Source organism: Chiloscyllium punctatum, chromosome 11, assembly GCF_047496795.1.
Source record: "Chiloscyllium punctatum isolate Juve2018m chromosome 11, sChiPun1.3, whole genome shotgun sequence".
Classification (NCBI taxonomy): Eukaryota; Metazoa; Chordata; class Chondrichthyes; order Orectolobiformes; family Hemiscylliidae; genus Chiloscyllium; species Chiloscyllium punctatum.
Window position 1 is genome coordinate 3,074,641 of NC_092749.1, and position 27,772 is coordinate 3,102,412.

Sequence of the window (27,772 nt, forward strand, 5' to 3'; positions counted from 1 at the left end):
ATCTCAACCCCCTGCCCCACACTCTCACCCCCACATTCTCCCCCCCTTCCCCACACTCTCCCCCCTCCCCCACACTCTCCACCCCCTCCCCCCCTTACTCTCCCCTCCCACACTCTCTCCCCCTCCCCCACCCACATTCTCTCCTCCCCCCCCCCCCCCACCTCTCCCCCTCCCCCCCACACACACTCTTCCCCCTCCCCCAGTTATGTTGTCTCCGTGATGCCTCTGATCAGCTCCAGGACATCTTGGATACGAACAGTGAACAACCAGAGGCCATCGTACATGCTGGCACCAAAGACATTGTAGATGAAGTGATGAGGCCCTCAAAACTGAAGAGAGAGAGTTTGGACTCGAGCCCAATGGTCGTAGTCTCAGGATTACTGCCAGTGCCACATGTTAGTCAGAGGAACTATCAGTTGAATAGGCAGTTAAACAGGTTTGATGGTGATGGTTTCAGATTCCCGGGACATTGGGGACTGGGCAGGACCAGGACTGATTCCAGGGGGGGGGGGGGGGGGGGGGGGGGTTGGTCATGTGGTTGGGGAGACTTTAAACTGGAGCCAAAAAGTGTAGTGCTGGAAAAACGCAGTTGGTCAGGCAGCAGCCGAGGTGCAGCAGAATCAATGTTTTGGGCCTTAGCTCTTCATCAGGAATGAACCTTCATCAGGGCTCGCAATTAAAATAGCAAGGAGATGGGAACCTAGACAGGACGGTGGGAGGGAGGGGAATAACACTAAAACCTACCTGAAGATGGAATGGGAATTAAAGAGAGCAGTGGGCAGAGAGTTCAAGCCACAGTGCAAACTCATGTGAACAGGGATCAAATTGTTTAGGAGACAAGACGTCAATCTTAAAGCATGGAATACTTGCAGTAAAGGGTAAAATTAGTGTTGCAGCTAGCTGTAAACGGGTGTGATATTGTGGAGATTATAAAGGAATGGTTGCAGGAAAGGAAATACTCGTGAGTATTCATTATGTCGGAAGGACAGACTAAAAAAGACTCAGAGAGTAGTCGGGGTGTGGAACACCCTGCCTGCAACTGCAATGGTCCTGTCATTGGATTGGCCTGTGGATGAACATGGAATAGTACAGGTTAGATGGGTTTCAGATTGATTTCACAGGTCGGCACCACATCGAGGGCCGAAGGGCCTGTCCTGCGCTGGAATGGTCGATGTTCTATGTTGTTTATATGAGGTGGGGGAGTGTTGCTGGTTAAAGACAATACTAACCAAAACTGGGACAACCCTATTCAAAAAAGGCAAAACACAGTAACTACTGACCAATTCGCCTCAGCCTTATTGTTGGAAAAATATTGGAATCAGTTTTTATGGAAGTAACAGTAGGACATTTGCAACATCATAATCTGATCAAAGCAGAGTGGACATGGTGAGGGAAATTGTGTCTGACCTTAACTTAATGTTGTTATCATTCGACAATTAATCCAGAGATCCAGGAGGTGATCTGGGACCTGGGTTTGAATCATCCGTGAACCTGCCGTCCTTCCCTGGTCTGGCCCACATGTGACTCCAGACCCACAGAAATGTGGTTGACTCTTAACTGCCCCTGGAGCAATTAGGGACGGGCACTAAATGTTGGCTTGGCCAATGGCACTCACATCCCGTGAACACACTTCTGAAAAATTATTAGAATTTTCCTAGGAAGTCTCAACCATTGTGGATAGAGGGGGGAGAGGGGGGGAGAGAGGGGAGGGGGGAGAGAGGGGGAGAGAGGGGGGAGAGAGGGGAGGGGGGAGAGAGGGGGAGAGAGGGGAGAGAGGGGGGACAGAGGGGGAGAGAGGGGGAGAGAGGGGAGATAGGGGAGGGGGGAGAGAGGGGAGGGGGGAGAGAGGGGGAGAGAGGGGACGGGGGAGAGGAGGGGGGAGAGAGGGAGGGGGAGAGAGGGGGGAGAGAGGGGAGGGGGAAAGAGGGGAGAGGGGAGAGAGGGGGAGGGGGAGAGAGGGGGGGGAGAGAGGGGAGGGTGGGAGAGAGGGGGAGAGAGGTGAGGGGAGGGGAGGGGGGAGAGGGGGGAGGGGGGAGAGGGGGAGGGGGGAGGGGGGAGGGGGGGAGAGGGGACAGAGGGGAGACAGAGGGGAGAGACGGGAGAGGGGGAAGAGAGGGGGGAGAGAAGGGGGGAGGGGGGAGGGAGGTGAGGGGGAAGAGAGGGGAGAGAGAGGGAGAGAGTGGAGGGAGGGAGAGGGGGAGAGAGAGGGAAGAGAGAGGGATGAGAGAGTGGAGAGAGAGGGGAGAGAGAGAGGGAGATGGGTGAGAGGGGGGAGAGAGGGGAGAGAAAGGGGAGAGATCGGGGGAGAGTGGCGGGAGGAGAGGGGAGAGGGGGGAGAGAGGGGAGGGGGGAGAGGCGGGGGACAGAGGGGGAGGGGGAGAGAGGGGAGAGAAAGGGGAGAGAGGGGGGAGAGTGGCGGGAGGAGAGGGGGAGAGGGGGGAGAGAGGGAGAGAAAGGGGAGAGAGGGGGGAGAGTGGCGGGAGGAGAGGGGGAGAGGGGGGAGAGAGGGGAGAGAGGATCAAGGGGTATGGAGAAAACATGGGAGTGGAATACTGGGATTGCTTGGGTCAGCCATGATCATATTGAATGGTGGGGCAGGTTTGAAGGGCTGAATGGCCGAATGCTGCACCTATTTGGGGGCAGAGTCCGCGTGGATATTTGAGACTGAGACCGAGAGGTTCTGGATCAGCCGGGGAATCGAGGATTCCAGGGGGAAGGGCAGGAATGTGGGAGTGAGGTGCGTCAGTGCAGCCATGATTCCATTGATTTGTGGAGCAGTATCAGGAGGGCTGAATGGCCTCCTGCTGTTCCTATTCTCGATGTTTCGATGGCATGGCTATGAGTAGATTGATGGAGAGGGGTTTGGCTGGATCACTGCCTTCTGGTGTTCCAGATACCCAATGTGTGGAGTCCTGGGGCAGAGTCACACAGACACAGATAAAGGTGGGGTGGGGGAAGAGATACACACACACACACACACACACAGGGATAGACACAAACAGACAGATAGTCACACAGTTAGAGGCAGAGAGAGAAAGAGAGAGACAGCTAGACACTCATATAGAGACACAGACACACAGGCAGTGAGACTGAAACAGAGAGAGAGAGAGAGAGACACACACAGACACACAGGCAGTGAGACTGAAACAGAGAGAGAGAGAGAGAGACACACACAGACACACACAGACATAGAGAGATAGATTGTTAGAGACAGAGACAGGCAGACACAGAGAGCCACATAGGAGACAGTGAGGGCTGCAGATGCTGGAGAGGAGAGTCAGGAGTGTGGTGCTGGAAAAAGCACAGCAGATCGGGCAGCATCCGAGGAGGAGGGACAATGTTTTGGGCATAAGCCCTTCATCAGGATGCTGCCTGACCTGCTGTGCTTTTCCAGCACCACACTCTTGACAGAGAGCCATATAGTCACACACACACACAAACACACACACACAGACACACACACACACACACACACACACACACACACACACAGGTAGATACTCACACAGCCAAAGACAGTGACACAAACCAGACTGAACCACAGCCAGACCCAGGTTAATGAGACTCAGATAGTGTGCACTGTCACATCTCACCTGTTGTGTAGTAATTGTCTCCTTCCAAGTCGACAGGTCATTGACTGTTGCTTGATGCTGTAGATCCACCAATGCCTGATACTTCATGATTCTCTCCTGTTAAATCACAACATAAAGTCGAACATCAGTGTCTGTCTCCTGAAGTTTGCTCTTATTGCAAGTGATTTTTAAAAAATCTTTACACAATCTGGAGATGCTAGTCTGGGCCCAGTGTTTATTGCCTGTCCCTAGTTGCCCCCTGAGAAGGTGGGGGGTGAGCTGCCTTCTTAATCTGCTGCAGTCTGTGTGCTGTAGGTAGACCCACTATACCCTGAGGGAGAGAAATCCAGGATTGTGACGCAGAGACAGTGAAGGAGCGGTGATATATTTCTGAGTCTGGATTGGGGGGGTGACCTGGTGGGGGAACTTGCAGGGGGTGGTGCTCCCATGTATCTGCTGCCTTTGTCCTTCTAGATGGAAGTGGTCGTGGGTTTGGAAGGTGCTGTCTGAGGATCTTTGGTGAATTTCTGCAGAGCATCTTGTAGATAGTACACACTGCTGTTACTGAGTGTGGGTGGTGGAGGGAGGGGATGTTTGTGGATGTGGTGCCAATCAAGCAGCTTGCTTTGTCCTGGATGGTGTCAAACTTCTTGGGTGTTGTTGTCCAGGGTTTTATGTACTGAACATACCTGTGCAATTTTCCACATTGTAGGTGCCAGTGTTGTAGCTGTACTGGAACAGCTTGGCTAGGGTAGAGGCAAGTTCTGGAGAACAAGTCTTCAGTGCTATTGTCAGAATGTTCTCAGGGCCCACAGCCTTTGCAGTATACCCAGTGCCCACCTGCACTCTCCATTGAACCCAGGGTTGATCCCCTGGTTTGATGGTAATGGTTGAGTGGGGGATATGCCGGGCCATGAGGTTACAGATTGTGCTGGAGTACAGTTCTGCTGCTGTTGATGACCCACAGTGCCTCATGGATTCCCCAGTTTCAAGTTATTGGATCAGTCCTTAGTAAGTGGGACAATGAGTCAATTTGGGTTTAAGATGTCAATTATCAGAGCTGCTTTTAACATTGTGGTATTTGTATGTTGATGATGAGAATGATGTTTGAGGGGAGTATCCAAGGTTGATGTTAGGAAAGGGGTCACCAACAAGTGAAATTGGACGTGTCCCAGGCTGCAAGCCTGACTCAGGATTTCCAAAACGAGATCGTTCCCCCCTCACACGCTCTGACATGGCAGGGCGGTCACAAATTCAAGGACATCCTGAAACCCACCATGGAAAAACATAACCCTCGGCACCGAATCCATGGATATCCCTCAGTCCAGACCACCCCAAATGGAGAAGAGGCATCTGACAAGATGGCAGACAAATCTCAATCTTCTCCAGTTGACCCAGTGGTGGCCGAGAACCAACAGCAGGAGGGTGTGAAAACCTGACCAAAACCCAAACCATCCTCCTGGTCCTTCCCCACTTGTGGCAGCTTTATCGATCCAGCACTGAACCGATTCATAACCTCAGGACCACCAGTGCCAGACTGCGAGCTGTCATCCTTAATCCCGGCACGGTGGTACACTGCTGCCTCACAGCGCCAGAGACCCGGGTTCAATTCCCGCCTCAGGCGAGTAACTGTGTGGAGTTTGCACATTCTCCCCGTGTCTGCGTGGGTTTCGTGTGGAGTTTGCACATTCTCCCCGTGTCTGCGTGGGTTTCCTCAGGGTGCTCCAGTTTCCTCCCACAGTCCAAAGACATGCAGGTCAGGTGAATTGGCCATGCTAAATTGCCTGTAGTGTTAGGTAAGGGATAAATGTAGGGGGATGGGTGGGTTGCACTTCGGCGGGTGGGTGTGGACTTGTTGGGCCGAAGGGCCTGTTTCCACACTGGAATGTAAATCTAATCTAATCTAATCCCAATGGACTGCCTTTGGGAACAGTCCATGATGTAGTTACTGAATCAGGTTTCACTTTAGGCTGCATGCACAGCATTATTACCAGTTGGTCAAATGAACAGTAATGTGTATGTTCTATGTTTTTTTTCCTATGTTTTTTTTCTATGTTTTTTCTGTACAATTTTAGTACTTGCGGTGAGAACACGGGCATCACTGGCTGAGCCAATACGAGAAAGAGCTTGCCTTCTGGACCCGCTGCAGTCCACAGGCTGTGGGAATTCGAGGATTTGAACCAAGCAACACTGATGGCACAGTGATATATTTCCAGGTCAGGATGGTGAGGGGGTTTGAACATAAAACCAGGAGGTACACATTCTGCCCCTCAACACTGTACTGCCATTCAAACAATCATAGTTAGAGAGAAACAGAAACTGCTGATGCTGGAATCCAAAAACAGACAGGCAAGAGGGAGGGGGACACAGCAAGGCAGGCAGTATCAGGAGGGAGAGGGACACAGCAAGGCAGGCAGTATCAGGAGGGAGAGGGACAGAACAAGGCAGGCAGCATCAGGAGGGAGGGGGAACACAGCAAGGCAGGCAGCATCAGGAGGGAGGGGGAACACAGCAAGACAGGCAGCATCAGGAGGAAGAGGGAACACAGCAAGGCAGGCAGTATCAGGAGGGAGAGGGACACAGCAAGGCAGGCAGCATCAGGAGGAGAGGAACACAGCAAGGCAGGCAGTATCAGGAGGGAGGGGGGGACACAGCAAGGCAGGCAGCATCAGGAGGGAGAGGAACACAGCAAGGCAGGCAGCATCAGGAGGGAGAGGGAACACAGCAAGGCAGGCAGCATCAGGAGGAGAGGGAACACAGCAAGGCAGGCAGTATCAGGAGGGAGGGGGGACACAGCAAGGCAGGCAGCATCAGGAGGGAGGGGGAACACAGCAAGGCAGGCAGCATCAGGAGGGAGGGGGAACACAGCAAGGCAGGCAGCATCAGGAGGGAGAGGGAACACAGCAAGGCAGGCAGTATCAGGAGGGAGGGGGGACACAGCAAGGCAGGCAGTATCAGGAGGGAGGGGGGACACAGCAAGGCAGGGAGTATCAGGAGGGAGGGGAACACAGCAAGGCAGGCAGTATCAGGAGGGAGGGGAACACAGCAAGGCAGGCAGTATCAGGAGGGAGGGGGACACAGCAAGGCAGGCAGCATCAGGAGGGAGAGGGAACACAGCAAGGGAGGCAGTATCAGGAGGGAGGGGGACACAGCAAGGCAGGCAGTATCAGGAGGGAGAGGGAAGTTGATGTTTTGGGTGTACCCCGTCTTCAGGACTGGGGGTTAATGGGAGCTGTAGATAAAGAGGGAGGTGGGGTCAGGGTGGTGAGGGATAGGTGAAGGCAGGTAGAGGGTACGACCTGGTTGGTCAATGTGAAGAATGAATCCAGTCAGTGGCAGGGAGCAGTAGAAGGGAGAGTGAGGGTCTGGAATGACTCTGATGTGTAGTCCTGGTGATCATTACCCGTGCTCGCTCAGCCTCCTCCTTCAGCTCTCCTGTCTGGTGTGTGTGATGATCTTGTAGACACAGTCTGCAGATAGCGACTCCTCTGTGTGACAGTACAATCCAGCTCCCTGTGGTGGATTTGGCAAAATCTTCCCAGATCCCCAGAGCAATCAGCACTCACTCCGGGACTGGGATCAGCACTGACTCTGGGATTAGGATCAGCACTCACTCCGGACCATCCTGGTTTCTGTCTCGTTTCCAGGCTTCAGTGATCTGGCACAGGCGGATATTTTTGGCCAGGTCAGGTCTTTTGGGAATTCACGTCGACATTCTGGGCAGGAGTAGGAGCCAGTGCTCTCTCGGGCCCAGTTACTTGGAGATACAGTCACTGCAGAAAGTGTGTCCACATTCCGTGGTCACTGGAGAATGGAAAACATCCAGGCAAATGGAGCATTGTAATTCCTTCTGAATTTCCATCGTGCCCTCTCCCTCCGGTGACCTGCACTCACCTACCCCCAGCCCTTGGTCAGCCTTGGGCTGTAGTTACAGTGAGCCCACACCCAGGGGGGTCTGATCTGGCTCCACCCCAGGGGGAGGCCTGTGTCTCTGACTGTCACCCTTCCCAGGCAGCTCTCTCCGCCAGACCGTCACCCTACCCCTGTCCCCTTCTCTCTCTCTCTCTCTCTCTCCCTGTCTCTGTCCCTGTCTCTCCTTTCCTGTCTCTCTCTCTCTGTCTCCTCCTCTCTCTCTGTCTTCCCTCTCTGTCTGTGTCTGTCTCTGTCTCCCTCTCCCTCTCCCTCTCTCTCTCTGCCTCCCTCTCTCTGTCCCTGTCTCTCTGTCTGTCTCTGCCTCACTCTCTCTGTCTGTCTCTCTCCCTCTCCCTCTCTCTCTCTCTGCCTCTCTCTCTCCCCCTCTCTGTCTGTCTCTCTCTCCCTCTCTCTCTCTGTCTCCCTCTCTCTCTCCCCCTCTCTGTCTCTCTCCCTCTCTCTCTGCCTCTCTCTCTCTCTCTCTCTCCCCCCCCCCCCCCGTCTGTCTCTCTCTGTCTCTCTCTCTCTCTCCCCCTCTCTGTCTGTCTCTCTCTCCCTCTCTCTCTCTGTCTCCCTCTCTGTCTGTCTCTCTCTGTCTCCCTCTCTCTCTCCCCCTCTCTGTCTGTCTCTCTCCCTCTCCCCCTCTCTCTCTCTCTCTCTCTCGCTCGCTGTCTCTTTGTTTCTGTTTCCGGAGCTGCGCTGCCGGAGCGAATCGAAACTGACGTGTCGAGCAGCTATTAACTAACCGTAACCAGCCATTACTAACTGTAACTAGCCATTAACTAACTGTAACTAGCCATTAACTAACCGTGATGTGGAGGAGCCGGTGTTGGACTGGGGTGTATAAAGTTAAAACTCACACAACCCCAGGTTATAGTCCAATAGGTTTAATTGGAGACACCAGCTTTCGGAGCGACGGGAACTGGGGGGACAGGACATTAGAACAAAAATCACAGTCTCATACCATTAAAACCACACTTGAACAAACCGAGGCTGCTAGTAAGTCTTTTAGAACGAGTTGCAGGTTTCGGTTCATTAATATGTAAATCTCAGAACTACTTTAAAGTCGCATTCTTGAGATAACTTCAGGCTTTATAAATCAAAAGGTGACATCTCAGCTCAGACAATGTATTAAAGGTGTGAGGTTAAAGTCTGTCTGTGTCCCAATTCTGAGTCAGACTGGTTCGAAAGGCAGAGTTCAGGACAGGCAACAATGAAAAGTGGCCGAGCAGAGGCTGACACACCCAGGTCGGTCCCATGGGGAGAGCCTCAACCAGGACTGTGGGTTCATGTCACCCCATTGCAGTATATATATATATACACACACACTACAGGTTAGCACTGCTGCCTCACAGCGCCAGCGACCCGGGTTCAATTCCCGCCTCAGGCGACTGACTGTGTGGAGTTTGCACATTCTCCCCATGTCTGCGTGGGTTTACTCTGGGTGCTCCGGTTTCCTCCCACAGTCCAAAGATGTGCAGGTTAGGTGAATTGGCCATGCTAAATTGCCCGTAGTGTTAGGTGAAGGGTAAATGTCAACTGTCAACAGGGGTGGTACCAGGGGACTGGAGAGTGGCGAATGTTGTGCCCCTGTTCAAAAAAGGGAATAGGGATAACCCCGGGAATTACAGGCCAGTTAGTCTTACTTCGGTGGTAGGTAAAGTAATGGAAAGTGTACTGAGGGATAGGATTTATGAGTATCTGGAAAGACACTGCTTGATTAGGGACAGCCAGCACGGATTTGTGAAGGGTAGGTCTTGCCTTACAAGTCTTATTGAATTCTTCGAGGAGGTGACCAAGCATGTGGATGAGGGTAGAGCAGTGGATGTAGTGTACATGGATTTTAGTAAGGCATTTGATAAGGTTCCCCATGGTAGGCTTATGTGGAAAGTCAGGAGGCGTGGGATAGTGGGAGGTTTGTTCAGTTGGATAGAAAACTGGCTAACCGGTCGAAGTCAGAGAGTGGTGGTAAACGGTAAATATTCAGCCTGGAGCCCAGTTACAAGTGGAGTTCCGCAGGGATCAGTTCTGGGTCCTCTGCTGTTTGTAATTTTTATTAATGACTTGGAAGAGGGAGTCGAAGGGTGGGTCAGTAAATTTGCAGATGATACGAAGGTTGGTGGAGTTGTGGACAGTGAGGAGGGCTGTTGTCGGCTGCAGAGGGACTTAGATATGATGCAGAGCTGGGCTGAGGAGTGGCAGATGGAGTTCAACCCTGTCAAGTGTGAGGTTGTCCATTTTGGAAGGACAAATAGAATGTGGAATACCGGGTTAACGGTAGGGTTCTTAGTCAGGTGGAGGAACAGAGGGATCTTGGGGTCTATGTACATAGATCTTTGAAGGTTGCCACTCAGGTGGATAGAGTTTGTAAGAAGGCCTATGGAGTATTATCGTTCATTAGCAGAGGGATTGAATTCAAGAGTCATGAAGTGATGTTGCAGCTGTACAGGACTTTGGTTAGGCCACAGTTGGAGTACTGTGTGCAGTTCTGGTCGCCTCACTTTAGGAAAGATGTGGAAGCTTTGGAGAGGGTGCAGAGAAGATTTACCAGGATGTTGCCTGGAATGGAGAATAGGTCATACGAGGATAGGTTGAGAGTGCTAGGCCTTTTCTCATTGGAACGGCGAAGGATGAGGGGTGACTTGATAGAGGTTTATAAGATGATCAGGGGAATAGATAGACAGTCAGAGACTTTTTCCCGGGTACAACAGAGTGTTACAAGGGGACATAAATTTAAGGTGAAGGGTGGAAGGTATAGGGGAGATGTCAGGGGTGGGTTCTTTACCCAGAGAGTGGTGGGGGCATGGAATGTGCTGCCTGTGGGAGTGGCAGAGTCAGAATCATTGGTGACCTTTGAGTGGCAATTGGATAGGTTCATGGATAGGTTTTTAAGCTAGGACAAATGTTCGGCACAACATCGTGGGCCGAAGGGCCTGTTCTGTGCTGTATTGTTCTATGTTCTGTGTTCTAAATGTAGGGGAATGGGTCTGGGTGGGTTGCTCTTCAGAGGGTCGGTGTGGACTTGTTGGGCCGAAGGGCCTGTTTCCACACTGTAAGTAATCTAATCTAATCTTGACATACACACACTCTCTCACAGACACTCATAACAGCCACTATCACACTCACTCATGAACGCAGACCCTCAAACATACGGTCTCTCTCAGACACACACATACACACCCCACACTCACATCCTCTCACAGGCTAAAACTCCATCACATTCACACACACTCAACCAAGCACGCACTGATGCAAACTCACTCTCACATGCACTCACACTCATTTGCACACACTCACACTTTCCCTCTCCCTCACATGCACATACACACATATCAGTCTATGGGGTGAATTTGCATTTACAGAATTTTAATTGCAGATACACCCTATTTTGTTCAAAAAGCACACAATCTGCAGGTAGTTGATACAGGCAGTCAAATGTAACATTTTATAAATCCCTACGTTGGAAATAGAACCAGTCTGACTCAAGGTTGGGATACAGACAGACTCTAACCTCACACCTTTAATACATTGTCTGAGATGAGATGTCACTTTTTTTTAATAAAACCTTATGTTAGCTCAAAAATGTGACTTATAAGAAGTTCTGGAATTTACATATTAATGAACTAAAACCTACAACCACTCTAAAGGATGAAAGACTTAACAGCAACCCTAGGTTTGTTCACTATTATCTTTTGCTCGATATTCTGTGTCTTATGATCCTGCTCCACAACCACCTGCTAAAGCTAGTGCTTCCAAATAAACCTGTTGGACTATAACCTAGTGTTGTGTGATTTTTAACGAACTGTAACCAGCCACTAACTAGGAACGAAAGTGGCCAGTCGGGGCCAGTAGCTCTGATGTGGAGTGGGTGCTGGCACCAATAAGGAATGGACACTGCGGCTGGGTTTGGGCAGCTTTAATGAGGGACTCTGGCTAACAGCAATCTATAAATAGAGATGGAGTTTGTATCCGAGTGTAAACAGGGAGATCTGCTCTGCTCAGCTCAGCTCATCTCTCTCCAAGGAACAGCCTCTCCTTCAGCGCTTTAACTCTGGCCAGGCTGTAGACCAGGGACAGCAGCTCCAGCTTTAGAAATGCAGCCTGTTCCTGGGCACCTGGAACAAGACCCACATGTCAGCACATCCCATAATATCCACACGGACAGTCTGGCATTACAGCACAGCACCCAATCCCAATTACGCACACAGCCCCCGCCCACCCACCCTGGGTATCACAGGGTAAACCCCAAACACTGCCCCTGGGGGTATCACAGGGTAAACCCCAAACACTGCCCCTGGGATTGTCACAGGGTAAACCCCAAACACTGCCCCTGGGGTTATCACAGGGTAAACCCCAAACACTGCCCCTGGGGGTATCACAGGGTAAACCCCAAACACTGCCCCTGGGATTGTCACAGGGTAAACCCCAAACACTGCCCCTGGGGGTATCACAGGGTAAACCCCAAACACTGCCCCTGGGACTGTCACAGGGTAAACCCCAAACACTGCCCCTGGGGGTATCACAGGGTAAACCCCAAACACTGCCCCTGGGGGTATCACAGGGTAAACCCAAACACTGCCCCTGGGACTGTCACAGGGTAAACCCCAAACACTGCCCCTGGAACTGTCACAGGGTAAACCCCAAACACTGCCCCTGGGATTGTCACAGGGTAAACCCCAAACACAGCCCCTGAGGGTATCACAGGGTAAACCCCAAACACTGCCCCTAGGGGTATCACATGGTAAACCCCAAACACTGCCCCTGGGACTGTCACGGGGTAAACCCCAAACACAGCCCCTGGGGGTATCACAGGGTAAACCCCAAACACTGCCCCTGGGATTGTCACAGGGTAAACCCCAAACACAGCCCCTGGGACTGTCACAGGGTAAACCCCAAACACTGCTCCTGGGACTGTTACAGGGTAAACCCCAAACACTGCCCCTGGGACTGTCACAGGGTAAACCCCAAACACTGCCCCTTGGGGTATCACGGGGTGCGTTCCCCCCGATGGAGAGGAATGTTCATTCACTCACTGATACTCCTCCAGATTCCAATTCTGTCACATGACTGGCCACATTCGCAATGTTTTTCTCTCACCCTCACGGCCAATGAGAGAGATTCAGGAAGGTCATGCTTTATAAATGCATCTCCCAATTAATATCTTTATGAACGTAAGTGTCCAGGGAGCAAACCAGTTTATTAGTTGAGTTTTATTTCACAATATTCAGCTGGGATTTCAGGAGATCTCTCGTTTCATTTTGGCTTCACAAGGACGTAATGTCCAGACAAACAGATGATCGAGAGACAGAATACTTGGATGGGTTAAAGTGTACACCACAATGTTCTTGTAACCCAGCAAGAATTGAATATATCAATTTCCAGTGAATTTGGCAGATTGGGAAATCCCTATTGCCATGGTTTGTGTGCCCCACTGTGGTTACAGGGAATCCACCCAAAGAAGATTAATTTAATCATTGGACACTTGCCTCTCCAGGTAGCACTCTGACACAAACAGCCTTTCCTCACTTAAAGATCTCGAACCACAGAATAAGTCTCACTGACTGTCTAACTACAAGATGAATTGAAATAAAAATAACAGACACTTCTTTTATCACATCAGCTGCTGTAATGCTGACACTGCGCTCTGTAGCAAACTATTTGATTTTAAATAATTGAACCTATTTTTCCAGTCACCCTCTTCAGAGATGCTATGACACACCCTGAAGCAGTTGGGATCTGATACGGAGCCTCCTGGTCCAGGGGCATGGACATCACCACAAGTGGGCCCCTGACTTCAGTAATCAGATGACAGACTAGCCTGTGATTCCTTAAGGGTGAAATTGCCGGTGAACAGCAGGACCAAAGGGAACACCAATATTTCCCAGTCCCTATGGCTTGAATGATCAATGTTGATCACTAAACAAGGATAAGATTAATAACAATTTCTCCTTTGAATCCTCCCACTTCCTCCAGACCAAAGGGGTAGCCATGGGCACACGTATGGGCCCCAGCTATGCCTGTCTCTTTGTTGGCTACGTAGAGCAGTTGATCTTCCGTAATTACACCGGCACCACTCCCCACCTCTTCCTCCGCTACATTGATGACTGCATTGGCGCCACCTCGTGCTCCCGCGAGGTGGTTGAGCAATTCATCAACTTCACCAACACATTCCACCCTGACCTTAAATTTACCTGGACCATCTCTGACACCTCCCTCCCCTTCCTGGACCTCTCCATCTCCATTAATGACGACCGACTTGACACTGACATTTTTTACAAACCCACCGACTCCCACAGCTACCTGGATTACACCTCTTCCCACCCTACCTCTTGCGACAATACCATCCCGTATTCCCAATTCCTCCGCCTGCGCTGGATCTGCTCCCAGGAGGACCAGTTCCACCACAGAACATACCAGATGGCCTCCTTCTTTAGAGACCGCAATTTCCCTTCCCACGTGGTTAAAGATGCCCTCCAACGCATCTCGTCCACATCCTGCACCTCCGCCCTCAGACCCCACCCCTCCAACCGTAACAAGGACAGAACGCCCCTGGTGCTCACCTTCCACCCTACCAACCTTTGCATAAACCAAATCATCTGCCGACATTTCCGCCACCTCCAAACAAACCCCACTACCAGGGATATATTTCCCTCCCCTCCCCTACCCACCTTCCGCAAAGACCGTTCCCTCTGTGACTACCTGGTCAGGTCCACGCCCCCCTACAACCCACTCTCCCATTCTGGCACTTTCCCCTGCCACCGCAGGAACTGTAAAACTTGCGCCCACACCTCCTCCCTCACCTCTATCCAAGGCCCTAAAGGAGCCTTCCACATCCATCAAAGTTTTACCTGCACATCCACTAATATCATTTATTGTATCCGTTGCTCCCGATGCGGTCTCCTCTACATGGGGAGACTGGGCGCCTCCGAGCAGAGCACTTTAGGGAACATCTCCGAGACACCCGCACCAATCAACCAAACCGTCCCGTGGCCCAACATTTCAACTCCCCCTCCCACTCTGCCGAGGACATGGAGGTCCTGGGCCTCCTTCATCGCCGCTCCCTCACCACCAGACGCCTGGAGGAAGAACGCCTCATCTTCCGCCTCGGAACACTTCAACCCCAGGGCATCAATGTGGACTTCACCAGTTTCCTCATTTCCCCTTCCCCCACCTTACCCCAGTTCCAACCTTCCAGCTCAGCACCGTCCCCATGACCTGTCTCCTACCTGCCAATCTCCCTTCCCACCTATCTACTCCACCTTCCTCTCTGACCTATCACCTTCATCCCCACCCCCACCCACCTATTGCACTCTTTGCTACCTTCTCCCCAGCTCCACCGTCCCCCCCCCCCCCCCCCTCCCCGCCCTCCCAAGGCTGCCGGCCTTCATTCCTGATGGAGGGATTTTCCTGCTCCTCGGATGCTGCCTGATCTGCTGTGCTTTTCCAGCACCACTCTCATCAAGACTCTGATCTCCAGCATCAGCAGTCCTGACTTTCGCCTAAGATTAATAAAACCTTGCTCAAAGATACACTTGGTGAGAAGTCAGCATGTTCTCCCTGCTGTGGGGCCTGGAGGTTTGCATTAGAATCCTTTACGGTTGCCTGTATCTTCCTGCACAGCCAATCACAACAGGGGGAAGTGATTAACTGGGCTGCTCGACACTGGCCTGGATGGTCACAGCTCTCTGGCCAGTGTGGTCACTCTGAGAGAGATGGACAGGGTTCATGGGCCGATTTGAGAAACGTGTGTTTGGCTGGACTCTGACTCCCAGTTGATATGATGGTGAACTTACACTGATATAACAATCCTGCTGAGGGACAGACCAGCTCTGGCATTGATTAAACATTCGGTTGGTGCCTGCAATTAAGATAAAGGGGACAGTCAGCAGCTGATGGTCTGTGTATCGTTCATCTGAGCTAGTCAGCCGACCCTCCCTTAAGCCTCCCACTGCATACCCAAACCTACACAGTGAACAGGCCGGAGAACTGATGGTCGGAGATATGGTCACAGTCTACTCAGGGCACACGCAATACTGACCTGTAATACATAGCAGAGGGTATCTCAGAGACTCTCACAGTACATGGGGCATACACATCAGAATAATAATGGTGTGCTACTGTGAGGTGCTAACTGATAAACTGAATGTAATTCAGTGTGTCCCTGATATTCTGGCTATTCTCCAGAACATGGACTGACCCTGCTCAGTGCTGGGATTATTGGAAAAAGGTCCAAGTTCCTGGGATTCAATCCATTATTTTAGAGAAATGGGAGGTGATTGTGGAAAGAGGGATAATTGAGGTTGTTTTCTTTGAAAAATGCTCCAATATTCCCAGGATTAAAACCAGTGATTTAGGGATTGGGGTAAGAGGCGGTAGGGTCAGGAAGAATGGGAATAATACTGGGAATGGTCAACACTGGGGTTTCAAGTGCACAAAATTAAGGATTTGCCAATAGCTGGGAGCATTGGCAGGATGTTCCGGAGGAACGGGTCCCTCGTTTCTGAGGTGACTTCCAGCTGAGTATAATTGATGTCGAAAGAACAACGAGAATCTCAACAAACAATTCTTCATTTTTATCCAATTTGTCAAGTTGGATATGTCCTCAGAACCCCGGCAGACACATCTTCCCAAATTCAGTAACACACATTGATTATATGCTCAGAATGCACAGAAACATTGCCAGTTCAGGCATTCATTATCAACACCAAACCTTCAAAATGGGATTAACAAAAGGGGATGTGGTGAGCTGGTGTTATTAAGCTGTGTATTTTGGTTATTGCTAAGACTGCCTGCTCCAACCTTGGTCACCTCCTCCACATCCATGTATTGTAACTACACCCCCTCCCTATCACTGTAACCCCCTTCACCCCCTCCCTATCCCTGTAACCCCCTACACCCCCTCCCTATCTCTGTAACCCCCTACACCCCCCTCCCTGTCTCTGTAACCCCCTACACCCCCTCCCTATCTCTGTAACCCCCTACACCCCCTCCCTGTCTCTGTAACCCCCTACACCCCCTCCCTATCACTGTAACCCCCGACACCCCCTCCCTATCACTGTAACCCCCTACACCCCCTCCCTATCTCTGTAACCCCTAACCTCCTCCCTATCCCTGTAACCTCCTACACCCCCTCCCTATCTCTGTAACCCCCTTCACTCCCTCCCCATCACTGTAACCCCCTTCACTCCCTCCCTATCTCTGTAACCCCCTACACCCCCTCCCTATCTCTGTAACCCCCTTCACTCCCTCCCCATCACTGTAACCCCCTTCACTCCCTCCCTATCTCTGTAACCCCCTACACCCCCTCCCTATCACTGTAACCCCCTAACCCCCTCCCCATCACTGTAACCCCCTTCACTCCCTCCCTATCTCTGTAACCCCCTACACCCCCTCCCTGTCTCTGTAACCCCCCTACACCCCCTCCCTATCTCTGTAACTTCCTACACCCTCTCCCTATCACTGTAACCCCCTTCACTCCCTCCCCATCACTGTAACCCCCTTCACTCCCTCCCTATCTCTGTAACCCCCTACACCCCCTCCCTATCTCTGTAACCCCCTTCACCCCCTCCCTATCTCTGTAACCCCCCAACACCCCCTCCCTATCACTGTAACCCCCTACACCCCCTCCCTATCTCTGTAACCCCCTACACCCCCTCCCTATCTCTGTAACCCCCTACACTCCCTCCCTATCACTGTAACCCCCTTCACTCCCTCCCTATCACTGTAACCCCCTACACCCCCTCCCTATCACTGTAGCCCCCTACACCCCCTCCCTAACTCTGTAACCCCCTCCACCCCCCTCTCTAACTCTGTAACCCCCTCCACCCCCTCCCTAACTCTGCAACCCCCTCCAGCCCCTATATCCCCTCCCTATCTCTGTAACCCCCTCCAGCCCATACACCCCCTCCCTAACTCTGTAACCCCCCTCCACCCCCTCCCTATCTCTGTAACCCCCTCCATCCCCAACATCCCTCCCTATCTCTGTAACCCCTCCAGCCCATACACCCCCTCCCTAACTCTGTAACCCCCTACACCCCCCTCCCTATCTCTGTAACCCCCTCCATCCCCAACATCCCTCCCTATCTCTGTAACCCCTCCAGCCCCTTTACCCCCTATGTCTGCAACCCCCTCCAGCCCCTATACCCCCTCCCTAACTCTGTAACCCCCTCCACCCCCTCCCTAACTCTGTAACCCCCTCCACCCCCTCCCTATCTCTGTAACCCCCTCCAGCCCCTACGCCCTCTCCCTATCTCTGTAACCCCTCCAGCCCCTACACCCTCTCCCTATCTCTGTAACCCCCTCCAGCCCCTTTACCCCCTATGTCTGCAACCCCCTCCAGCCCCTATACCCCCTCCCTAACTCTGTAACCCCCTCCACCCCCTCCCTAACTCTGTAACCCCCTCCAGCCCCTTTACCCCCCTATCTCTGCAACCCCCTCCAGCCCCTATACCCCCTCCCTATCTCTGCAACCCCCTCCAGCCCCTATACCCCCTCCCTAACTCTGTAACCCCCTCCACCCCCTTCCTATCTCTGTAACCCCCTCCATCCCCAACATCCCTCCCTATCTCTGTAACACCTCCAGCCCCTACACCCCCCCCTATCTCTGTAACCCCCTCCCTATCTCTGTAACCCCCTCCCTATCTCTGTAACCCCCTTCAGCCCTACATCCCTCCCTATCTCTGTCAACCCCTGCAGCCCCTACACCCCCTCCCTTTCACTGTAACCCCTTACACCCCCTCCCTATCACTGTAACCCCCTACACCCCCTCCCTATCACTGTAACCCCCTACACCCCCTCCCTATCACTGTAACCCCCTACACCCCCTCCCTATCTCTGTAACCCCCTACACCCCCCTCCCTTTCACTGTAACCCCCTACACCCCCTCCCTATCTCTGTAACCCCCTACACCCCCTCCCTATCACTGTAACCCCCTTCACCCCCTCCCTATCTCTGTAACCCCCTACACCCCCTCCCTATCACTGTAACCCCCTTCACCCCCTCCCTATCTCTGTAACCCCCTTCACTCCCTCCCTATCTCTGTAACCCCCTACACCCCCTCCCTATCTCTGTAACCCCCTACACCCCCTCCCTATCACTGTAACCCCCTACACCCCCTCCCTATCACTGTAACCCCCTACACCCCCTCCCTATCTCTGTAACCCCCTTCACTCCCTCCCTATCTCTGTAACCCCCTTCACTCCCTCCCTATCTCTGTAACCCCCTACACCCCCTCCCCATCTCTGTAACCCCCTACACCCCCCTCCCCCATCACTGTAACCCCCTACACCCCCTCCCTATCTCTGTAACCCCCTACACCCCCTCCCTATCTCTGTAACCCCCTACACCCCCTCCCTATCTCTGTAACCCCCTACACCCCCTCCCTATCTCTGCCACCCCCTACACCCCCTCCCTATCACTGTAACCCCCTACACCCCCTCCCTATCACTGTAACCCCCTACACCCCCTCCCTATCTCTGTAACCCCCTCCACCCCCCTCCCTATCTCTGCCACCCCCCTCCCTATCGCTGTAACCCCCTCCCTATCGCTGTAACCCCATCCTGCTCCAACATCTTACTCTATTTGGTGCCACATGTTAATCTATCCCTCTTTTGTCCCAAATGGAAGTTCCATCTAACTAATTCTGTTGCAGTATAATATGTTATGTTGAGATAAAATGTGATCAAAGTCATTTAGTCACAGAAATTGCTGGAAAAGCTCAGCAGGTCTGGTTCCATCCGTGGAACGTATTTGGGGCGAATGTTTCAGACCCATTGACCTTTCTTCAGAACAGGAGATAGCAGGGAAAATGTCAGTTTATTCTCCCTTTCGTTTTTTTACATTTTTCCCCAGCTCCCTCAGAGCCAGCTCTCGGAGTGAAGAGAATCGCTGATCCTCCTGCTGAAAGTCTTGTTTAATCTCCCCCTGTACTGCCACCGAGCAGTGGTCATGCTTACGTTTCTCCCCAGCACCCATGTTGTGAGTGTGCAGGTGTAAGACACGGTGAAAATGTCAGTTTATATGCAGAAGATAGGGTGGGGGGGAGGGGGGGGGAGGGGGGGGAGGTGTAAACGGTAGGTGGGGATAGAGCCCAAAGGGAGTGAAGAGCAGTTGGACAGACAAAGGAGAGAATAACGATCAGGCTGGGAGGGTGAATCACTGTTAATGGAGACTGTTAGTGGCTAACAATGGGTTGTGTCTAATAGCAGACTATGTGATAACAAGGCCTGGTGTGTGGGGTAGGGGGCTGGGACATGGGGGAGTTCAGGCCTAAAGTTCCTGAACTCGATATTGAGTGGGGAGAGCTGCAGGGTCCCCGAGTGGATGGTGAGGGACTGTTCTTCCAGATTGTGCTGAGCTTCACTGGAGCACTGCAGCAAGACTGAGACAGAGATGTTGGAGAGGGAATAGGGTGGGGGGGTTACAGTGAGAGGGAACAGGGTGGGGGGGGTTACAGTGACGGGGAACAGGGTGGGGGGTGTTACAGTGACGGGGAACAGGGTGGGGGGGGTTACAGTGACAGGGAACAGGGTGGGGGGGGTTACAGTGACAGGGAACAGGGTGGGGGGGGTTACAGTGACGGGGAATAGGGTGGGGGGGTTACAGTGAGAGGGAACAGGGTGGGGGGGTTACAGTGACAGGGAACAGGGTGGGGGGGGGTTACAGTGACGGGGAACAGGGTGGGGGGGTTACAGTGACAGGGAACAGGGTGGGGGGGGTTACAGTGACAGGGAACAGGGTGGGGGGGGGTTACAGCGACAGGGAACAGGGTGGGGGGGGTTACAGTGACAGGGAACAGGGTGGGGGGGGGTTACAGTGACAGGGAACAGGGTGGGGGGGGGTTACAGTGACAGGGAACAGGGTGGGGGGGGTTACAGTGACAGGGAATAGGGTGGGGGGGTTACAGTGACAGGGAACAGGGTGGGGGGGGGTTACAGTGACGGGGAATAGGGTGGGGGGGGTTACAGTGACAGGGAATAGGGTGGGGGGGGTTACAGTGACGGGGAATAGGGTGGGGGGGTTACAGTGAGAGGGAACAGGGTGGGGGGGTTACAGTGATGGGGAACAGGGTGGGGGGTGTTACAGTGACGGGGTACAGGGTGGGGGGGGTTACAGTGACAGGGAATAGGGTGGGGGGGGTTACAGTGACAGGGAACAGGGTGGGGGGGTTACAGTGATGGGGAACAGGGTGGGGGGGTTACAGTGACAGGGAACAGGGTGGGGGGGGTTACAGTGACAGGGAACAGGGTGGGGGGGGTGTTACAGTGATGGGGAACAGGCTGAGGGGGGTGTTACAGTGACAGGGAACAGGGTGGGGGGGTTACAGTGATGGGGAACAGGGTGGGGGGGGTTACAGTGATGGGGAACAGGGTGGGGGGGTTACAGTGACAGGGAACAGGGTGGGGGGGGTTACAGTGACAGGGAACAGGGTGGGGGGGGGTTACAGTGACGGGGTACAGGGTGGGGGGGGATACAGTGACGGGGAACAGGGTGGGGGGGTTACAGTGACATGGAACAGGGTGGGGGGGGGTTACAGTGACAGGGAACAGGGTGGGGGGTTACAGTGACAGGGAACAGGGTGGGGGGGGGTTACAGTGATGGGGAACAGGGTGGGGGGGGTTACAGTGATGGGGAACAGGGTGGGGGGGGTGTTACAGTGACAGGGAACAGGGTGGGGGGGGGTTACAGTGACAGGGAACAGGGTGGGGGGGGGGTTACAGTGACGGGGAACAGGGTGGGGGGGGTGTTACAGTGACAGGGAACAGGGTGGGGGGGGTGTTACAGTGACAGGGAACAGGGTGGGGGGGGTTACAGTGACGGGGAACAGGGTGGGGGGGGGTTACAGTGACGGGGAACAGGGTGGGGGGGGGTTACAGTGACGGGGAACAGGGTGGGGGGGTTACAGTGAGAGGGAACAGGGTGGGGGGGTTACAGTGACAGGGAACAGGGTGGGGGGGTGTTACAGTGACAGGGAACAGGGTGTGGGGGGGGTTACAGTGACAGGGAACAGGGTGGGGGGGTTACAGTGACAGGGAACAGGGTGGGGGGGTTACAGTGACGGGGAACAGGGTGGGGGGTTACAGTGACAGGGAACAGGGTGGGGGGGTTACAGTGACAGGGAACAGGGTGGGGGGGGGGTTACAGTGACGGGGAACAGGGTGGGGGGGGTTACAGTGACGGGGAACAGGGTGGGGGGGGGGTTACAGTGACGGGGAACAGGGTGGGGGGGTTACAGTGACAGGGAACAGGGTGGGGGGGTGTTACAGTGACAGGGAACAGGGTGGGGGGGTTACAGTGACAGGGAACAGGGTGGGGGGGTGTTACAGTGACAGGGAACAGGGTGGGGGGGTTACAGTGACAGGGAACAGGGTGTGGGGGGGGTTACAGTGACAGGGAACAGGGTGGGGGGGTTACAGTGACAGGGAACAGGGTGGGGGGGTTACAGTGACGGGGAACAGGGTGGGGGGTTACAGTGACAGGGAACAGGGTGGGGGGGTTACAGTGACAGGGAACAGGGTGGGGGGGGGGGTTACAGTGACGGGGAACAGGGTGGGGGGGGGGTTACAGTGACGGGGAACAGGGTGGGGGGGGTTACAGTGACGGGGAACAGGGTGGGGGGGTTACAGTGACAGGGAACAGGGTGGGGGGGTTACAGTGACGGGGAACAGGGTGGGGGGGGGTTACAGTGACAGGGAACAGGGTGGGGGGTTACAGTGACGGGGAACAGGGTGGGGGGGTTACAGTGACGGGGAACAGGGTGGGGGGGGGTTACAGTGACGGGGAACAGGGTGGGGGGTTACAGTGACGGGGAACTGGAAGCTCAGGGTCTGTTTCCTGGGCAGAACGTCGATGTTCTGTGAAGGGGTCACCCAGTCTACACTTTGCTCCCCCCCAGTGTAGGGGAGACCACATTGTGAGCAGCGAGTGCAGTCGACTAGATTGTGGGAAGGGCAGGGAAAGGGCTGCTTCACCTGGAAGGTGTGTTTGGGCCCTTGGATCCCGAGGAGGGAGAGGGGAATGGGCAGGTGGGACACCTTCGGGGGGTGCAGGGGAAGGTGCCTGGGGATGTGGGGGGTTTGGGGAGTGAAGGAGGAGTGGATCAGGGTGTCCCAGAGGGAATGGTCCCTGCAGGGAGGGGAGGGGGATATGTGTCTGGTGGTGACATCTCACTGGAGGTGGTGGATATGGTAACTGATGATCCTCTGGATGTGGACGCTGCAGGGGATGGGAGGGAAGGACAGGGGGAGGGGAGAGAGGGGGTGAAGGCCAAAGTGTGGGAGGTGGGTCAGACACAGCCACAGGCCCTTTGGTGGGGAGTCCTGGGTTGAGAATGAAAGTGGACATTTCAGAAGCCCCCCTTGTAGGAGCTGGCATCATCCAGACAAATGTGACAGAGACAGAGAAACGGGACAATGGACTAATTTGTTTTACACAATAGGAAATGCTAGCAATGGGAAACCTTAGATCCACCAAGACTGATTAGACCCTTTTGTCTCTTTACTCATTTCTCTTGACCGTTACACCTTAATATTAGAGCTAATGTATGTCCCAGTGTTACTCAATGCAACCACAGTGGCTGCTGGAGGATTATTTCCATATTTACTACCCTGCTGTTAACCCTTGCTTTACTCTAGGGTTCCCCTCAGTAATCCACAGAAGCTGATAACTCCAGGAGAAATGCTTTTCTAACAAGTGTGATATTAATACCATCAAGTAATGATTATTATGGCTCCTAAATAAATAAATGAGGATATTTAAGTGACTGCTGGACATGCACATGGAGACCAGTGAGTTGAGGGGTGCGTCGGTTAAGTTATTATATTTTACATTAGGATTAAATCTCGGCACAACATCGTGGGCCAAAGGGCCTGTTCTGTGCCGTTCTGTTCTAAATCAAACACCAATTCCCTCCTGTTTGTGGTTTGAACTTCCCTGAGAAACACACAAAGTTTAGGCATCAGCAAAGATTAATCTACATTGATATAAAGCACTTTCATGACCCCAGTTGTACAAAATGCTTTTAAGTTAAATGTATGGCCAAGACTTTGAAGGACTGTCACATGTTGTAATGTAGAAGACAGGCATCAAAGGGAGTACGTGAGAGTGTGTGAGACAGAGAGACTGAGGGCATAACAGAGAGAGAGAGTGAGAATGGGAGAGTATCTGAGAGGGAGATCTGTCTGAACACACTTGAGGCAATTAACAGTTACAGAGCCATTACAAAATTCGTGGAATGAGTAAAAAATGTGTGTGGATTATTTATCGGGTAAGTGTGTGAAGATGTTGCATGTGGATCTGTGTGAATGTAAATGTCAGAATGTGAGTATCTGTGTTGGTGTTTGACTGTGTAAGAGAGGCAGGTACATCGTGTGAGGTGTCGTGAGCTGGGGAGTGAATGTGTGGATATTTCAGTGTAAGAGGGACAGTGGGGAAGAATGGGAGTGTGAGAGAATGGGATAGTATGGGATATAGGAGGAGCGGTTGAGGACTCTGGGTCTTGTACTCGATGTAGTTTAGAAGGATGGGGTGGGGGGGGGAATCTGATTGAAATGTAAAGAATACTGAGAGGTGACTGAGAATGAACATGGAGAAAATGTTTCCACCAGCAGGAGAGACAAAGACCCCAAGGATACAGGACTGAGGTGGAGGGTGAGGAATCTGAGGGACTCACTGCTTCAGAGGGCTGTGGAGACCATGTCATTGAGTGTGTTTAAGACAGAGAGAGAAACATTGATTAGTAAAGAGATGAAGGGTTACAGGAAGAGGGCAAAACAAAGGGTTGACAAACATATCACCTGTGATCGAATGGGGAACAAAATGAATCGGCCAAATTCTGCATCCATGTCTCATGGTCTCTCTCAGAACCAAGGCCTTAGATGGGGCAGACTTTGTAAGGTGCTTTCAGGAGGATGTCTTGAAACATGAAACCTCCTCTGGTACCTGTATGGAAGGAGCTGTCAGAGGGTGGTACGGGTATGGAAGGAGCTGTCAGAAGGTGGTACGGGTATGGAAGGAGCTGTCAGAGGGTGGTACGGGTATAGAAGGAGCTGTCAGAAGGTGGTACGGGTATGGAAGGAGCTGTCAGAGGGTGGTACGGGTATGGAAGGAGCTGTCAGAGGGTGGTACGGGTATGGAAGGAGCTGTCAGAGGGTGGTACGGGTATGGAAGGAGCTGTCAGAGGGTGGTACGGGTATGGAAGGAGCTGTCAGAAGGTGGTACGGGTATGGAAGGAGCTGTCAGAAGGTGGTACGGGTATGGAAGGAGCTGTCAGAAGGTGGTACGGGTATGGAAGGAGCTGTCAGAGGGTGGTACGGGTATGGAAGGAGCTGTCAGAAGGTGGTACGGGTATGGAAGGAGCTGTCAGAGGGTGGTACGGGTATGGAAGGAGCTGCCAGAGGGTGGTACGGGTATGGAAGGAGCTGTCAGAGGGTGGTACGGGTATGGAAGGAGCTGTCAGAGGGTGGTACGGGTATGGAAGGAGCTGTCAGAGGGTGGTACGGGTATGGAAGGAGCTGTCAGAAGGTGGTACGGGTATGGAAGGAGCTGTCAGAGGGTGGTACGGGTATGGAAGGAGCTGTCAGAGGGTGGTACGGGTATGGAAGGAGCTGTCAGAGGGTGGTACGGGTATGGAAGGAGCTGTCAGAAGGTGGTACGGGTATGGAAGGAGCTGTCAGAGGGTGGTACGGGTATGGAAGGAGCTGTCAGAAGGTGGTACGGGTATGGAAGGAGCTGTCAGAGGGTGGTACGGGTATGGAAGGAGCTGCCAGAGGGTGGTACGGGTATGGAAGGAGCTGCCAGAGGGTGGTACGGGTATGGAAGGAGCTGCCAGAGGGTGGTACGGGTATGGAAGGAGCTGCCAGAGGATGTGGTGGAGGCTGGTACAATTGCAACATTTAAGAGGCATCTGGATGGGTATATGAATAGGAAGGGTTTGGAGGGATATGGGCCGGGTGCTGGCAGGTGGGACTAGATTGGGTTGGGATATCTGGGTCAGCATGGACGGGTTGGACCGAAGGGTCTGTTTCCATGCTGTACATCTCTATGACTCTATGTAGATAGTCCAATTAGGGAAGGGGCTGTGCTTGACCTTGGACTGGGTACTGAGCCTGGTCAGGTGATCAAGGGGGGACCATTTTGGGTCAATAATCATAACTCTGTGAGTTTTAAGATAATTATAGATAAGGATAAATCTAAATTGAAGGTAGTAAATTGGGGAAGGTTTTCAGTACATATTCCAGTATCTGCGGTAATTCGTTTCTAATTACAATACTGTTCGGCAGGAGCCAGAGAGATCAGATTTGGGGCAGTTATTTCAGGTAAATCCACGTTGGACATATGGGAGTGTTTTAAAGGCCAGCTGATCAGAGTTCAGGATCTGCACGCTCCGATGAGGATGAAAGAAAAGGATGGCAAGTTTCAGGAACCCTGGATAACATGGAACATTGAAAGCTTAGTTCAAAAAAGGAAACATATGTAAAATCAGGGAAACTGAAATCAGCAAAGGCTCTTGAGGAGCAGCAAGGAAGCAGGAAATTAAGGAGGGCTAAAAGCAGCTATGAAATGTCCTGGCAAGTAGGATTAAGGCGAATCCCAAGGCATTTTATCTATATATTAGGAGAAAGAGAGTAGCCAGGGAAATGATGGGTCCAGTCAAGGACAAAGGAGGGACTTCATGCTTGGTGCTGGAGGAAGTGGGTGGTCTTTAATGAGTACCTCAGATTGGGATTCACCCAGGAGAAGGACAATGCTGATGGTAAGATCACGGAGGGGTATGTCGATGCTCTGGGGCATGTTGCTACTAAGAGGATGGCTTTAAAATAATTAAAGTGGAAAAGTCCCTAGGGCCTGATGGGATCTATCCCGGGATACTAAGGAGGTAAGGGATGAGATCGCTGGGGTTTTGTTAGAGATCTTTGTATTCTGTTTAGCCATAGGTGAGGTCCCACGAGACTGGAGAACGGTCAATGTTATTCCTCTGTTTTAGAAACGTGATAATCCAAGAAATTAATACGTCAGTGAGTTTTACATCAGTGATTGGGAAGGTATTGGAGAAGATTATTAGGGACAAGATTTACTCACATTTGGAAAGTAATGGGCTTATTAGGGATAGTCAGTGTGGCTTTGTGTGCGGGAGAGCTTGGGACACAAACGTGATTTTGAGTAATTTTTCAGCAAGTGAGGAAGATGATTGATGGGAGTAGGATGTTGCGAGAGTGGATGTTGTTTACATGGGCTTTACTAAAGCATTTGACAAGGCCCCTCATGGTGGGCTGGTCCACGAGATTAACTCACATAGGATCCATGGTCAGTCGCTAAATCCGATACAAAATTGGCTTCATCATCAAAGAAAAAAGGAAGCTGTGGAGGGTTCTCCCCGTGTCTGCGTGGGTTTCCTCCGGGTGCTCCGGTTACCTCCCACAGTCCAAAAATGTGCAGGTCAGGTGAATTGGCCATGCTAATTTACCCGGAGTGTTAGGTGAAGGGGTAGATGTAAGGGAATGGATCTGGATAGGTTGCGCTTCGGAGGGTTGGTGTGGACTTGTTGGGCCGAAGGGCCTGTTTCCACACTGTAAGTAATCTAATCTAATATTTAAGACAGAGATTGATAGGTTCTTGATTAGTAAGGGGATCAAGGGTGACAGGGAGAAGGCAGGAGGATGAGGTTGAGAAACATATCAGCCATGATTGAATAGTACAGTAGACCAGATAGGCTCAATAGCCTAATTCAGCTTCTATAATCATATGGCCTTATGGTGTTTTGTGTGAGTGAGGGACAGCGAGAGAGAGAGTGACAGCATGAGAGAGTGAGACAGTGAGAGAGAATTTGAGACAGTGAGAGAGACTGTGTGCATGATGGAGTGGGACAGTGAGACAGCAAGAGGGAGTGAGACAGTGACAGAGTGAGACAGTCTATGAGAGAGAGTGAGACAGCGAGAGGGAGTGAGACAGTGAGAGAGAGTTTGAGACAGTGGGACAGAGGGTGAGACAGTGCGAGAGACTGTGTGCATGATGGAGTGGGACAGAGAGAGAAGTGAGACAATGACAGAGTGAGACAGTGTATGAGGGAGAGTCAGCGAGAGGGAGTGAGACAGTGTACGAGAGGGAGTGAGACAGTGTATGAGAGGGAGTGAGACAGTGTATGAGAGGGAGTGAGAGTGTGTGAGAGAGAGTGAGACAGTGTATGAGAGGGAGTGAGACAGTGTATGAGAGGGAGTGAGACAGTGTATGAGAGGGAGTGAGACAGTGTATGAGAGGGAGTGAGACAGTGTACGAGAGGGAGTGAGACAGTG

At 52.5% G+C, this 27,772-nt stretch overlaps 2 protein-coding genes across 2 annotated transcripts in view; both read right to left on the minus strand.

The window, feature by feature from the left end:
- The window catches only part of LOC140482682 (E3 ubiquitin-protein ligase TRIM65-like), a gene marked incomplete at its 5' end in the record, with an annotated part of 33,315 nt that extends 26,093 nt beyond the window's left edge, over positions 1 to 7,222 (minus strand). The window contains 4 exon segments of the mRNA XM_072580194.1: positions 3,594 to 3,689; positions 6,976 to 7,061; positions 7,064 to 7,078; positions 7,081 to 7,222. Of these exon segments, the coding sequence (XP_072436295.1) occupies positions 3,594 to 3,689; positions 6,976 to 7,061; positions 7,064 to 7,078; positions 7,081 to 7,222 (339 nt within the window).
- Positions 7,223 to 11,384: 4,162 nt separating this feature from the next.
- LOC140482635 (E3 ubiquitin-protein ligase TRIM47-like) overlaps positions 11,385 to 27,772 on the minus strand; it is a 41,667-nt gene continuing 25,279 nt past the window's right edge. The window contains exons 7-8 of the mRNA XM_072580143.1: positions 15,278 to 15,342; positions 11,385 to 11,599 (exon numbers count right to left, since the gene is read on the minus strand). Of these exons, the coding sequence (XP_072436244.1) occupies positions 11,573 to 11,599; positions 15,278 to 15,342 (92 nt within the window). The 3' untranslated portion in view covers positions 11,385 to 11,572. The remainder of the gene's footprint in view (positions 11,600 to 15,277; positions 15,343 to 27,772) is intronic.